A 14816-nucleotide genomic window follows, 5' to 3' on the forward strand; every position below is an offset into this window, starting at 1 on the left:
AATGGGTTTACAAGATTAAATATAATGCAGATAGAAGCGTGCAAAAATATAAAGCAAGGTTAGTCGTTAAGGGGTATGCTCAAGAATTTGGAGTAGATTTTTCAGAAACTTTTTCTCCTATTGCACATTTTGAAACTGTTAGAATTATTTTGGCATTAGCATCTCATATGAAATGGTCAGTTTTTCAATTTGATGTAAAATCTGCATTTTTGAATGGGTTTTTGGAAGAAGAGGTCTATGTTTTCCAGCCTCAGGGATTTGTTGTTAAAGGAAGGAAGAGAAGGTGTACAGGTTGAAAAAGGTGCTTTATGGCCTTAAACAAGCACCACGAGCCTGGTATGGGAGATTGAACTCATGCCTAATACAAAGAGGATTTCACAGAAGTGAGAGTGCGCACACTTTGTATGTAAAAGGATCAGGTACTAACTTCCTTATTGTCTATGTTTATGTAGATGACATAATTTATGCAGGCACGTCGAGTATACTTTTTGAAGAATTTAAAGAGGACATGATGCATGAATTTAAAATGTCAGATCTAGGGTTGTTACACTATTTTTTTGGACTTCAAGTTCAGCAAGGTGATGATAGTATTTTTATTTCTCAAGAAAAATATGCTTTAGACTTACTTGAGAAATTTAAAATGGTGTCATGCAAGCCGTGTTCCACTCTCATGAATACTAATGAGAAATTATCAGTACATGATGGTACTATGAAGGCTGATGAACAATTGTATAGAAGTTTAGTTGGAAGGCTAATGTACCTTACACAGACTCGTCCAGATATCATGTTTCCTGTTGGCCTAATTTCAAGGTTTATGCAGTGTCCAACGATACATTATCTTCGAGCAACAAAATAGATCTTTTGTTATATTCGAGCAACCACTAATTATAAAATTTGGTACCAATCAAATCCTTAGTTTAAATTATCTGGCTTTACTGACAGTGATTGGGCTGGTTTTGTAGATGACAGGAAAAGCACAAGTGGATTCATCTTTAATCTTGGATCAGGAGCCGTGTCATGGATGTAAAAGAAGCAAGCAACGGTGGCACTTTCATCTTTAGAAGTAGAGTATGTTGCTGCAAATATAACTGTATGTCAAGCTATTTGGATAAGAAGAATTTTGGCGGACTTGCATCAAGAACAGGCGAATGCAACAAAACTCTATTGTGACAATAAAACAACCATTGCCATGACAAAGAATCCTGTGTTCCATGGACGAACCAAGTATATTGAGTTGTGTCGTCATTTTATCAGACAAGTTGTTGCCGATGGAGCTGTAACAATGAAATATTGCTCTACAAATGACCAAATTGCAGATGGATTTACAAAAGCACTTAGCTATTCTAAGTTTGTGAAATCCAGATCCACTTTAGGTGTATCAAATTTTGCATCAAGGGGGAGTGATAGAATATGATGTAAAAGGGGGTTACGTGAATGGGTAACCATAAGTCATGGGTTAGTGGGTATGAGTTAGAATTGTTTTGGAATCCACAATTGTGTTGTGGTTCCTAAACTTAAGGAATAAGTTATGTAATTCATGGTTAATAATGGGTCATGAGTAGTGGCTATTAACGAGGAAGTGACAGTTATAGGTTTACCTTTTTAGCTATAAATAGAGAGTCTTGGAGGTTGTATGAGATGTGTAATCTCTCACCTTTTGCTTTTACCTTGTGTTAAAGATTTTCAACATTTTACTCCATTGTTAAGTTAATATTTTATATTGTTCATGCGTATATCTTTGCTTTATTCCAACAAGTTCATGATAGGGCAAAAACTAACAAAAACTTACAACGTAGGGGAGTGTATATTGTGAGTAGATGTCACTTATGTGAGCAGGCTGAGGAGAGCACACAACATTTGTTTGCCAAATGTAAATGGATTATTGATCTAGACCTCAATGCTTGGGCAGAGCCGCTTCCTCATCATTGTGTGACCTATTCTTGTCACACCATCTATATTCTGCAGGGGTGGATTCAAATGGCGCAGCTGGGTACTAATTGTATGGAGGCAACTATGGCTCCATTGAAATGAAGTTACTTTAGACGGGATAGTGCCATGCTTGCAAAAGGTTTCCTACATAATACGAAGTGAACATTATCAGCCTGTTTAACATGCATTTAAAATTTTTGAAATAAGTGCTTGAAACCATATTCTTGTTTGGGACTTGGTTTTCATGTTGGACTTGTAACAACTAAACTGTGAACCCAAAGACTACAAAATTTCTTGAGGGCCTTTTACACACATAGGAGTCCTAGAACAAAAACATGCCCTAGGGATGGAACTATTTGAGAACTATGCCCTAGAGATGGAACCATTTGAAAACTAAGACTGTAAATCTACTCAGGTTTGCAGGACTATTTCGGACACGTCTCAATGTCTAATTTTTAATTTTCAGAATACGTGGAATTTGGAAACAAAACATGTGGTAAAAATTTTGAAAATTTTCTTTGTACCTGTAATTCCCATAATTTCATACAAGTTCTAGGTTTTTTGCATTTTATAGAAAATAGTTTCTGTCAATAATTCTGAATAGGGTCTGTTCTCATATTTTTTGTAAATTATTGGAACAAAATTTTGAGACAAGGTATGTGGAATCTGAAAGCTAACATGTGTGGAGAATTAAGATAAAAATACAGGATTCTATTACTATATGATCTGTGCACAAGGATCGAACCTTTCTGGCAGTCCGGTGCCAAGAACAGGTTCTGTCCTGCACTGTTTGAAACTAAACAACCTTCGATAAATTGTTGGTAACTCCCAAACTATGAGGAGTTTTGACGAACGGTTTGTGGTGTTTGGGTAATATGATGAAAGGGTATAAGTTCACGGATGACTGGAACCCTTTTGGTCGATCCAAGAGGCACCCCAAAGAACATGTCCCCTAGACATTGCAAAAATCCAGGCTACGTGGGGCAAAACGTAAGAACAAGCTACATCAATGGTCTCTCTCTCTCTCTCTCTCTCTCTCTCTCTCTCTCTCTCTCCACACACACACACATACACATACACAATGTGTGTGTTAATGATCCCGTTTGAGTTTGTGTGCAAGTCATATATTAAATTTGTTGGATTGTCCAATATATCCTTACTATCTATCAAATGTTATGCTGTAAAGAGATAACGTAGGTTGATAAGAGGGATGTGATAAGGACGCACGTTGAGCAAAACTAGAAACAAAGGCAACAAAGAACCAAATCAAAACCAGCAAACACTTTCCATATGCGGAGTTTTCTCCAATAACACTCGGAAAGATTCCCACTAGAACAGAAGATTGAGACCAACACACCATAGAGAACAGGATTTCAAGAAGAAAAGGGCTCTTACGAACTGGAATACGTGTAGGACTTCTACATGTTGCATGATGGAAACGGTTTTAAGTGGCGAGCAACAGCCAATATGGATCAACTCTCACTGGTTGGCAGAACCGTGAAGCATCAACGTCATTCTATTCATACACAACGATATGGGTTTCATACCCTTACAGTGCAAGTAAGCGCCTTATTTTAGGAAGTTGGTCTTTGATGAAATGCTCCAACCCAACCAAAAAAATCACCACCAATCAGCTCAACCGTGGTAGAGAAATCTATATAAGGATGCAAGCCAAGCCTGTGTTAGTCATTCAGATTAGGCACCGACCTTTGTAGACACATAGCAACTCTTTGCTTCTTCAGCCCTACATTATCTAACACTTGGTGCAATGGCTGCCCATCTTGCCTCCCTATCCGCTCCCTCCATTGCTTCACCAAGGCTTGCACCCAGCACAAAGGCAAGCTTCAAGCCATGGTGCGCCACCGTTGTGAGATGTGCCACCAGAGCTGAACAATGTGGGTCGGCACCTCAAAGAAGGCCCTCGAGATACCAACCAAGTCAATGGAACTATGACTTCATCCAGTCCATTACAAGCGCTTCAGCAGTAAGTTTGATTGGATCAAACTCAATTTTTTGGTTGGTTTTTTTGTAGCTCAATATGACTAAACTCAAAGACGTAAAATGCTTGCAGTTTGAGTCACAGAGGACCAGAATCGAAGAATTGAGACGGGAAGTCAGGCAAATGATAGTGTCCACAACTGAGCCTGTGGCTCAATTGGAGCTCATTGATTCTCTTGAACGACTTGGTGTAACCTACCACTTTGAGAGTGAGATTAGGAGAGTCCTAGATGTCATATCTACTAGTACCAGGGGATTTGAGGATCTTTACTCTTGTTCTCTTAGATTCAGGATACTGAGACAATATGGCTATAGTGTTTCCGCAGGTACGTATATATGCACACTGTGCTAATTGCTAGTGATTTTAGTCCTTAATTACTCTGCACTGCCACCGAGCTAATGCTTGAAATGGTTGCATGGCAGATGCCTTTAGCAGGTTTAGAGAGCAGTCCGGGCGATTCTCGGAAAGCCTGCGCGAAGACGTGAGAGGGTTGCTGAGCTTCTATGAAGCAGCACATCTAGCCTATGAGGGAGAAACCATACTGGAAGAAGCTGTGGCTTTCACAACCGAGCATCTCAGGGCGAGGGTAAGCCGTATGGACCAAAGTATGGCTCGGCAAGTGCAGCGCGCCCTGCAGGTTCCTTTACATAGGAGGGTTCGCAGGATGGAGGCCAGGGAGTACATTGAGGTGTTTGAGAGGACTGACCGTAGGAGCCAAGTCCTGCATGAGTTGGCTAGGTTGGACTTCAATGCGGTGCAGTCAATCCACCAAAGAGAGCTTAGGGAGCTATCAGGGTAATCGTTCGCATTGATCTTTTAGCCATCTAATTTCTCTTTTTAATGTGAGCGGGCCCATGGTGGGCCTGTTGATCTCCCAACTTAGATGCTAATACTCCCTCAATTAACCATATTTTCTAATCTTACCAATAATCATGATTTTCCATTAATTTCAGCTGGTGGAGGGACTTGGGCTTAGCAGAGCATATTAGCTTTGCGAGGGATAGGTTGGTTGAGAGTTACTTCATGGCTGTTGGAAAGATGTACGAGCCCCACTTCTCTCAGTATAGGATGGAACTTGCCCGAGTCTCTTACTTGATGACCACCATTGAGGACATCTTTGGTGAGCATGAATCAGTTCAGGAGCTTGAACGCTTTGTGCAGGCTGTTGAAAGGTGAGATGGTGAATATATGTAATAATTTGATTACGATGTAGCTGGTGCTGACATGAAATTATGTAACATGATGATAGGTGGGATCTTCAAGCAATAGAGCAGCTACCACAATCTTTGAGAGTCTTCTATATGGCTCTCTACAACACCACCAATCAGATTTCCTATACCGTCCTCAGGAGGCACGGCCGGGATATTACCACACATCTGAGGAGATCTGTAATCTCTCTCCCTCTGATCTCTGGTTTTCATGTAGTTATTTAAGTTCCATGGATGGAATCACGTCTGATGCTAGTTTGATGGCACAAATGTGGTATATTCTGTTTGTTTTTTTGCTTTTTTTCAGTGGGTAAGTGTATGTAGATCATACTTGGTGGAAGCAAGGTGGCAGCGTGGTGGACAGATGCCAAGGATGGAGGAGTACCTGAGCAACATACGCACATCTATGACAGGGCCCATACTGTTCCCTGCCTACTTCTTCCTTAGCCAAAACATAGAGGAACAAGCAATCCAACGCCTACAGTCTCACAATATCATGCAGTTGTCATCAACGATCCTTCGCCTTTCTGCTGATCTCCAGAGATCGAGGGTACTAAAGCCGTGAACAATCACAAGCTTATTAATGTGGTCCTTCATTTTTCTCTTATCATGAGGAACCAATTTCTTGCAAATACTATTTAGTAAGCGTCATTGAAACAAATGCTGCTAATTTAGTTTTGTTCTCCTTTTTTTTGTTGCATATTAAAGGTTGGATTTGGGAGAGGAAGCCTACCAAGATCTATTCAGATTTACATGAATGAAGCAAAAACATCAGAGGAGGCAGCACGCCAGCATATCAGGAACATGATCAGGGATGCATGGAGGAGACTCAACAAGGAGCTGGCGTCTCAAGCTTTCCCACGCCCCTTCCTCAATGTGTCCATGAATATTGCGAGGGTGGCACAGTGCATGTATGAGTATGAAGATGGTTTTGGTGTGCTTGAGCACGAGTCCAGGGACCGTCTCTATGCTTTGCTGGCTGAGCCCATCCAATGTGCATAGATCACTCGAAAGGCTGAACACTCCCCCCATTGAATTGCTACTAGCACCACAGAGAATGCTAGTTGTAATGTGAATCTTATAATAATATAATAAAATGGGTTAAATACATTAATAATAATCTCTCTCTCTCTCTCTCTCTCTCTCTCTCTCTCTCTCTCTATATATATATATATATATATATATATGTGTGTGTGTGTGTGTGTGCGCACACGTGCGCCTGCTTGCAAAGAAGCAACTAAAGTTTTGCTTTCTAGGTTCTGCAACAATACCTTAATGTTTGATTTGAGGAGGGAGGGTAGTACGAGCATTACTTCAATAGAATGAAGACGTAATTTTTTAGCATGCAGCTCTACTGCTGATTAGCATCCATCCCAACCTATGTCACATGGGTGCGGGTGCGACATGGGTGCGGCGCAATTTTAAAATTTTTGGACACGGGGACTCGGCTATATATATATATATATATATATATATATATATATATATATATATATATATATATATATCCAATGTGTGCATATGTCTATATAAATTTTGGACTCGGCTCGTGACTCTTCCAAGTTGTCTCGGATCCTGAACTAATTGAGTTAAAATAGTAGTATAACTGGGTTAGAACCAAACTAGGCTGAGTTTATCATTGACTCAGCCGAGTCTTAGCTACCATGGGAATAAAACATCATCAAGGTATTAATTAAAAGCATTAACTAAAAGCATGTTCTGGTAAATGCATTAAATATCTTTTGCTAAAATTCATAACATTAATTAAAAGCATTAAAAGCTTTTAATTTTTCAAAGCTAGATTTGAAAAAGAGAGAGAGAGAGAGATCTCGGTGGATGAGAAAGTGTTGCTACTTGTGGATGAGAATTTATTAGCTTCTATAAGAGAGAGAACTTGTGGATGAGAATTTATTAGCTTTTAAGATTGAGAGAGAGAATTAAATGATAATATTTAAGAATAATTTTTTTTTCTGGGCCTAATGTTTAAGACTCATGCTATATATATATATATATATATATTTTTAAAAAATATATAAAAAGATCTTTTTTTTTGTACTAAAAATGGACATTTTTTGGACTCGGTCAACGTTGACCGAGTCCAAAATTAAGACGGACTCGGCCTGGACTCGTTGACTGAGTCCGACTCGGCGTTGACCGAGTCCAGGCCGTGTCCGTGTCCGCACCCGTGTCGGGGCGTGTCGACTCGGGTGCGGCACCTCCCTAGCCGAGTCCGTGTGACATAGATCCCAACATTTCTCGATATGGACACCACACCTGTCTCGAGAAATGCCAAGATGGGTGGCTGCGCTGCATGCTCACCATGCTATGACGCTGCTGCATATAACGTGAATACTAGCATGAATTTTACTTGGACTCTGCCACAGAGAAGTACAATCGCATCTAAACGTTTGCAGTACTTATTCACATGGCAAAATGGCCTTTCCTCAGTCAGGTGCATGCAGCCTCTCAGGATTAAAAATAAGAGATCACAGTGGAATTCAACAAGATCTGATGAAAACATGTATGTTTTTGGACAATCTTTGAGCTACGTGGAATGCTACATTCATGGTCAGGAATTACATTTGTAACAGTTCAATATGTGGTGATATTTTGCAGGCTTTTTTCCTACATTTGTTATTGGATAATTACAGCAAGTGCAGGCTATGAAATCCATAACCATTAGAACCGGGAGCACAGCTGGATCTATCATGGGGGGAGCACCGTACAAAGAGCAATTAAAAATAAAACAGAGAACCACCATGGGTTGCCTGCATGGCCAGCGGGGTGGTTGTGAAGGTGCTGAGATGAAGGCACTGGATCAAACCCCACTGGCACGGTTGTGCCCGTAGTTTTCAGAGGTGGGCCACTTAAGGCAGGGTGGTCATGGGGTCCCACCCAGGGTTTTCCTTACTTCTGCTAAGGTTCCTTGTCACAAAAAAAATAAAATAAAAAATAAAACAAAGAGAGTTCATTATTGCCGCAGACATGCTGGAGAACAGTCCTTATGACTATTTCCAAGTTTCAAGTTGCATATTTTTTAACAAGGTGCCCTTTCTCTTGTTTATCGATTTCTTCAAGGCTCCATTTCAGAACCAGCATTTGGCAATGAAATGTCAAAACTTGGATTTGCCAAATGGAGGATTTGGGAACCTTGAGATTTGGTAAATCCAATAACAGTTTAAGCGTTGGTTTTGGGTTAACTGACTGGAGTTGGCACCTCCTTGCCAACAACCAACTTCAAAGTAGCAACTACAAAGTTCAACGGTGTTGAGAGGAGCATCCAACGCTAAGTTGGAAACTACTTCTACAAGGTTGTCGTTGGATTCAGGAGATGGGAGAGATTTGGTGATGCCAAATCCCATCCAATTTCTTGGGGATTTGCCAAATCCAAACTACCAAAATGGTGGTGGCTCTGCAATGCTTGTTTGACATATAGACATTATTCATAGTCGTGTTTCCCTACGAATTACCGCCATAACTGGTGCAGTTAATACTGTACAGTTACAAGAGAAATTGCTATGAAAGTTTTAGAACCGACCAACAAATCTGAGAATTTTTCATGGATGATGATGTGATATGGATTCCAATAATCTTTTGCTTTCAAACCAAGTTAGCTATATCTCACAGTCACAGGGCCATCTTAAGACCTTTAGCACTCGGGTAAACTGGAAACCAGAAGCTTAATGAGCTAAAAGTTTCTCATTATGATCACTTGCAAACAACATTAATGCCTTCCGATTCTTATTAAGCATAGAAACATCATATCAGTTCGAAAAAAAGAAAAAAGAACACAATGAGATATTGATGCTTGGGAGCTAATGGCCGTATGCAACAGGGTTCTAATATCAACCTTATTCTCCCATTTTATAATGAAAGTCGCTAACATAGCAGCATTGTAAGAAACCACTCATCTCAAGGTTAGCAGATATGCTTGCAGAGTCAAATTTTACTGCACAATCATGTGGCACGAAAGATGTACTACAGGCTAGTGCAAATAGAATCTAAAAGTAAAATCATTATATCATACCATCACTTACAGACATGAAGGGTTTATTCAGAACGAAAATGAGGTCTAATGAGATTTTAGGAGAGGAAATTCTATCAACTTCACAACGCAGTAACGGACAAGTTCAAGACTTACTTTCTCAGTGCAGTACCTTTGTCTTATTTAACTGAGCAGCCTAGTTGGGTCTATAACTCCATTGTGGCCGGGCACATGCACTCTCTTTCATACCTTCAAGTCATAATGCTATAGTCATAGTTTTGTATAGAAGATCTTAGAAACCCACTACCACAGAGCCATACAGTACCAGATATCTTTGTGCAACATGTCAATGTGTTGGTAACGTGAACATCAAGAGGGCTGCCCATGGATACCTTCAAGTCATAATGCTATAGTCATAGCTCCTTTATAGAGGGTCCCATAATAAGTCCACAAGCCTAGGTAATTTGCAATGCGAGTCCATGTCAATGTTACCGAGGCTCATAAGCATATTGCCTGAAAAGATTCAACAACCAGAAAAGATTTAACCAGTCCCACAACTCTTCTGGGGAGACATATGCAAGCCAGCAAAGATGATATTAAACATATGGATCCAGTTCTAGGGTATCAGCAACTATTGGGCTTTACTATAGCTTTGAAATAAGGGGAAGGAACAACTTATTATTAAATCTTAAACCAAAAATAAGAACACTGAGGAGTTACTATTTCCCCCCTTATCAGCTACATTTGCCAGTTACCCGTCTTACAATGATAACTAGGGAATCAAGGGACAGATATATTCAGCATCTCAAAGTAGTAGAAATAAGTAAACAATAGTTCAAATTCACATGATTAAAATGTTCAAAAAAAAAGTGAGGTGGAAGAGAGGCTAAACTGAAGGGATGTTTCAGTCCAGGAGAAAAAAAAAACAGTTAACAAGAACATGAGAAATAACGGCCATTAAAGATTGAATTTGGCATCCTACAAATGTGGATCAGTTTAGGAGGACACAGGAAGGTGAGACATGCAGAAAGCTGAAACATGATAAATTATGTAAATGATAAGATAACAAAGATGTACTACAGCTGGTAAATGAATAGAGCAGCTCATGACTCAGCTTGGTTCAGCTTGTCACAAACTCTTTCGCGTATAGCTGGCAAGATGAGCCATGAGCAACTCATTACATACATTTTAAGTGTATAACATGGAATTTTTTACACAAGCTGGCTCATGTTCAACTTGTCTCATTCAGGGATGAGCCAAGCTCGAGCGCAGCTCAGGTAAACACGAGAACGAGCTGAGTCACGAGTTCAGTCCACTGGTGAACAAGCTGAGCCCAAACATGCCCCTTGTTCAGTTCATTTGGCTCGTTTACCAGCCCTAAGATGGACAGGCCTTGACTGAGAAGATACTTATGGCCAATTGATTTCTGCCATCTTGATGTTCACGCACCTAATACTCAACATGAGTATTCTCTGTGGATCCTACAAACAGTCTTAATGGCCATCTAGAACACCAACCATAAAGTTAAAGATTGAGAGAAGTATAGTTACTGAATACCCATTTCCATATCTTCTCTGCAGGGCAGAAAAAATTGTATTTTTGGATAAATTGTCTGCTAAAATAGTTTCAAAAGAAAGCTTGACGATGTACAACATACAGCATAAATGTGCACACAGACCAAGCAAAAAGCTGAATGTTGCAAGAAACAGAGAAGAGAAAAGCATGTGAAACTTGAATAATATGAAGCTATATAACAAAGTTAACACATTGGTTCTACAAATTCCTTTCCTATGTAGGGTGCTTTTTCAACATCATACAGATAAATTAATTCATTTCCCATTTTGGGTGGTTCAGCCCAGGGAACACAATATCTGTAGTCTATAACAGTGAAACCAGAGTTTGATTCAATTTCTAATTAAGCAACTCATGATGCAAATTTTGTCACAAGCAATTTTTATTTAGTAGCTAAATGAAAACACAAGATGTATTTGGCTGGTTGTTAAGAAATAAATCTTGCTGAAATAAAATAATTTTCAAAACTTATCGAAATTCATCATAGAACAGCACAGGCATTCAAATTATCACTAGGAATTCTATATATATCCGTACCTACAAGATACTAGACAAAATCCATAATGCTAAGGAAAATAGGAGTGCATAAAAGATATTCCTTTGTACACCAGAACAGAAACAAAAAGCACATGTTATGACTACCAAAAATTAAAAGGAATAGAGTAGACAAAGAGAAACCCAGACAATGATTTATATAAGGATTTACCAATCCTGAAAGCACTTGAAACACAAATAGAGAATATCTGAGATAACACAGTGAAACATTATCCCACACGATCAGGGTAAGGCCTAAATCATGGATCCGGGACCCCTTGATTCGGCTTGCCTGCTGCTCTGCAGTTTCCAGTGTAACCAGAAGAATTGTCATCCAATTTCCTGCCTTCAGCCTGACGTGGTGAGCCCACACCTCCACTGCTTCCAGCAGTGACAGTGGGTTTCAGATCTTTACCAGCGTGATTCCGTTTCCCACTAGAATTCGCAGTACCTCCACGAGAGTCACGAACACCAGCATATGTCCTCACAAACCTGCTGCCATTCATATAACCAGGTGACGGATTGCTTGCATAAGGATAAACAGGATTCCCAAAAGGACCGGGGCTTTGCCTCGGTGAAACAATGCCAGGGCCATTCCAAGGGAAACAATGCCAGGGCCATTCCAAGGGATTCTAGGCAGTCCAACTGGAGGGGCATTAGCAAAACCAGCCCCATAACCAGGTATCCTCCATAGCTTCCAATAAGGTATCCTCCACCATAACCACCAAAAGCACTGGTAACAGGCGGTGGGTACACACTGAGACTCCTGTTCCCATAGCCTGCAATTGGAGGTGGGGGCACATATCCCAGGAAAAGACCATAACTTGAACCATATGGAGAATAAATACCAGTTGCATCTCATGCACGGGCACCTTATCTTTTCCTCATTAACTGCATTGTTTGCTCGAGCAAAGTTGATAAAGCTAATAACTCTATTCAAATAGTAAGCACCACTCCTATTAAATGCAAAACATAATCCAAATTATTTGCATGCATGAACATATATTATATTTTTTTATTGCAAAACAATGAAATCTTATTGGTTTGCCTAAATACCTATTCTTTTGAATCTAACTTCTATCAACCATGGTGACTTGTTGCTTCCTTATTTCAATCACTAGCTTACAAAATATATAAAAAACAATCAATATAGAAGTAAAAAAAAATAAAAAGCTTAGTCAAAATGAGAAAGGATAAGGAGCTTGAGAAAAGGAACATGGTTGCACATTTTGGGTGAAGTGTACTTTGGATAAAATCAGTAAGTATCTAATTTAATCTCACTAACACGTAACCTCAAAAAGTCACTCCAACTCACATGCATGAGATGGTAAAATCTTTCTCACTAGTAAAACTTGTAAAACATGGTAAATACTACAACTGTTTTAACCAAAAAATGCATTGACGGTCCAACCATACCCCTATCCTCGTGACATTAAGAGGATTATATTCTTCATTCAAACTTGATATTGCACAACTCGCCATTCTATAGCTTTTGTGAAAAGAACAGTCATTATCACGCACCATATGAGAAATCCCATGTACAATCTCCAAATCAGAACAACTGCCAAACACCAACAGGAAGAAACTATAGGAACTCAAATGCTGCATATCTCGATGTTCATTTTACAAGATTTTCAAAAACAAAAATCTTCTGTTTCAACTAGCGACTCCCATAATATAAGCCATTACCTAATCAATATAAATACTACCATCAAATGAGTTCCTTTTTCAAGAGTTTCAAAAATAAAAAATTTCTGTTTCAACTATCAACTCCCATAATATAAGTCATTACCTACTCAGTATAAACCATCAAATGAGTGTTCCTTTTTACATTTCTTTCCCTGAAACAAAAGTAGAACACCAAACCTCAAAACATGATTTCTTCTAGCATTAGGATAACCATAGCAAAGGAAAATTGGTGCTTTATGTCAATGTACTTGTCAATAACATGGGAATTTTCAGCAATCAAGTGACAGAAAGTTGGAATAGTTCAATATTAAATTCAAAACTTTGAAAGTGGATCATGGAGTCTTCACGCATACAAGCAAGTTGATAATAATGATGAATAGCAGAAAACAAGACATAGGGTATTGTAAAGTTCACAAGGATAGAAAAGCAAGGATCAAACGATGGCAATTAGAACCTAAATATCAAACGTTCACATACAAATCAAAATCAAAGTGGGATGAATCCCACTTTCATTCTGATAGACAAGTACTTTGGAAGTTCACACCATTTGAGAGATTTTAAAACAACAAACCAACAATCGATGGTTGGAATATGATTGCAATATAGAATATACTTATGTCTTCATATCTTCATATTTTATTTCTAACCCAATAACAACCTACTTGCAAAATGCAATATACAACATATTTCAGCATTAAAATGCAACAACCATCACTTTTTAGGGTATTCATGTACCTGAGATGATGCTTCCTGACAGATCGCGAGATAGGCCAATCGGGAGGGAGGGGAGCAAGAGAGTGAGAGAGAGGGAGCGATAGAGACGACCGGGAGAGACGAGGAGCAAGAGAGTGAGGGAGAGGGAGCGATAGAGACGACTGGGAGAGACGCGGAGCAAGAGAGAGAGAGAGAGAGAGAGGAGCAAGTCCGGGAGGAGGACTGAAAAAGGGTTTTTATTGGAGTGAATGAAAAGGAAAAGGAAAAGGAAAAGGTAGGAAGCCCTCTCGCGAAGTAGGTAATATAAAATAACTTTTGCTGACTACGCCGGTAAAAATAACTTTTGCTGGCGGAGGGTGCTCTGCTCTAGTAAATAAATGTTCATTGAGGTTGTGCTTTCCTGCGCTAGTAAAACCCTTTTCTTTGACGAAATGAAAATTTGTGCCAGCAAACCTAGTTTTACACTGGCGCAACGGCCTGTGTGCGCCAGTAAAACGCGAATTTCTTGTACACCCTGCCTTACACGGACCACTTCTGAAAGCTAGCTACCTGGCCACGCGGGCAAGCCATCACGCTCGACAGCAGGGTCGGTAAACAAGCCGAACAAACTGAATTTGAGGTCTGTGGCAAGTTTGAGCTCAAACTAAATGAGCCAAGTATGAATTGGCTTGTTTGGAAAACATACATTCATTTACAAACAAATGCATTGTTTCAAAGCCTAAGCAATATTTATGTTTTCTATTAAATTTAATATCCTGAGATTTTGCTCAATATTTCCACGATTTTCTTTAAATATTTATTTTTATTTTCTACAATTTTTTACCAATTAAGATTTGTAACTATGCTATAACCCTGCAACCAGACTACAATTTTTGCAGGTCAAGATCCTCAAACAATTTGGATAGCGTCTACTAAGCCAAGAATGGGTCATGTTCTTCTTTTTAGGTTAGTTAGTGAACAAGCAAAGAGTGAGACTAGGTTGTTAAGCTAGACACCCAGCTCACTGACCGCAGGCCTGGCATTGGTACAACTCTTGAGGTTCCCTCTGCCCGTAAATACGTCCAACTTTGACCTTGTGGCAAGAGAGGCCTTTCATGGGCTTCGAACCATTCCATGTCAGGTGACAAACCATGGTCGTCCTTAACCAGGAAGGCGGAGTACTTGTGGCCTTATAGGCATGGTTTGA

The 14816-nt window shown here is 39.6% G+C and overlaps 1 protein-coding gene and 1 long non-coding RNA gene across 2 annotated transcripts; one reads left to right on the forward strand and one right to left on the reverse strand.

The window, feature by feature from the left end:
- The first annotated feature begins 3697 nt into the window (after nucleotides 1–3697).
- LOC149842176 (alpha-thujene synthase TPS3, chloroplastic-like) lies at nucleotides 3698–6138 on the forward strand. The gene is made up of 7 exons (XM_090000604.1): nucleotides 3698–3913; nucleotides 4001–4253; nucleotides 4351–4723; nucleotides 4882–5100; nucleotides 5178–5316; nucleotides 5444–5686; nucleotides 5845–6138. The coding sequence occupies exons 1-7, from the start codon at nucleotides 3698–3700 to the stop codon at nucleotides 6136–6138; spliced, it is 1737 nt and encodes a 578-aa protein (XP_089856730.1).
- Nucleotides 6139–11358: 5220 nt separating this feature from the next.
- On the reverse strand, nucleotides 11359–13770 carry LOC149842177 (uncharacterized). The gene is made up of 2 exons (XR_016431042.1): nucleotides 13652–13770; nucleotides 11359–11722 (listed from the first exon to the last, which is right to left on the reverse strand). It is a non-coding gene; the product is annotated as an uncharacterized LOC149842177 (long non-coding RNA).
- Nucleotides 13771–14816: the final 1046 nt, after the last annotated feature.

The sequence above is a fragment of the Nuphar pumila genome, chromosome 3, assembly GCF_984573655.1.
Source record: "Nuphar pumila chromosome 3, dmNupPumi1.hap1.1, whole genome shotgun sequence".
Taxonomy (NCBI): Eukaryota; Viridiplantae; Streptophyta; class Magnoliopsida; order Nymphaeales; family Nymphaeaceae; genus Nuphar; species Nuphar pumila.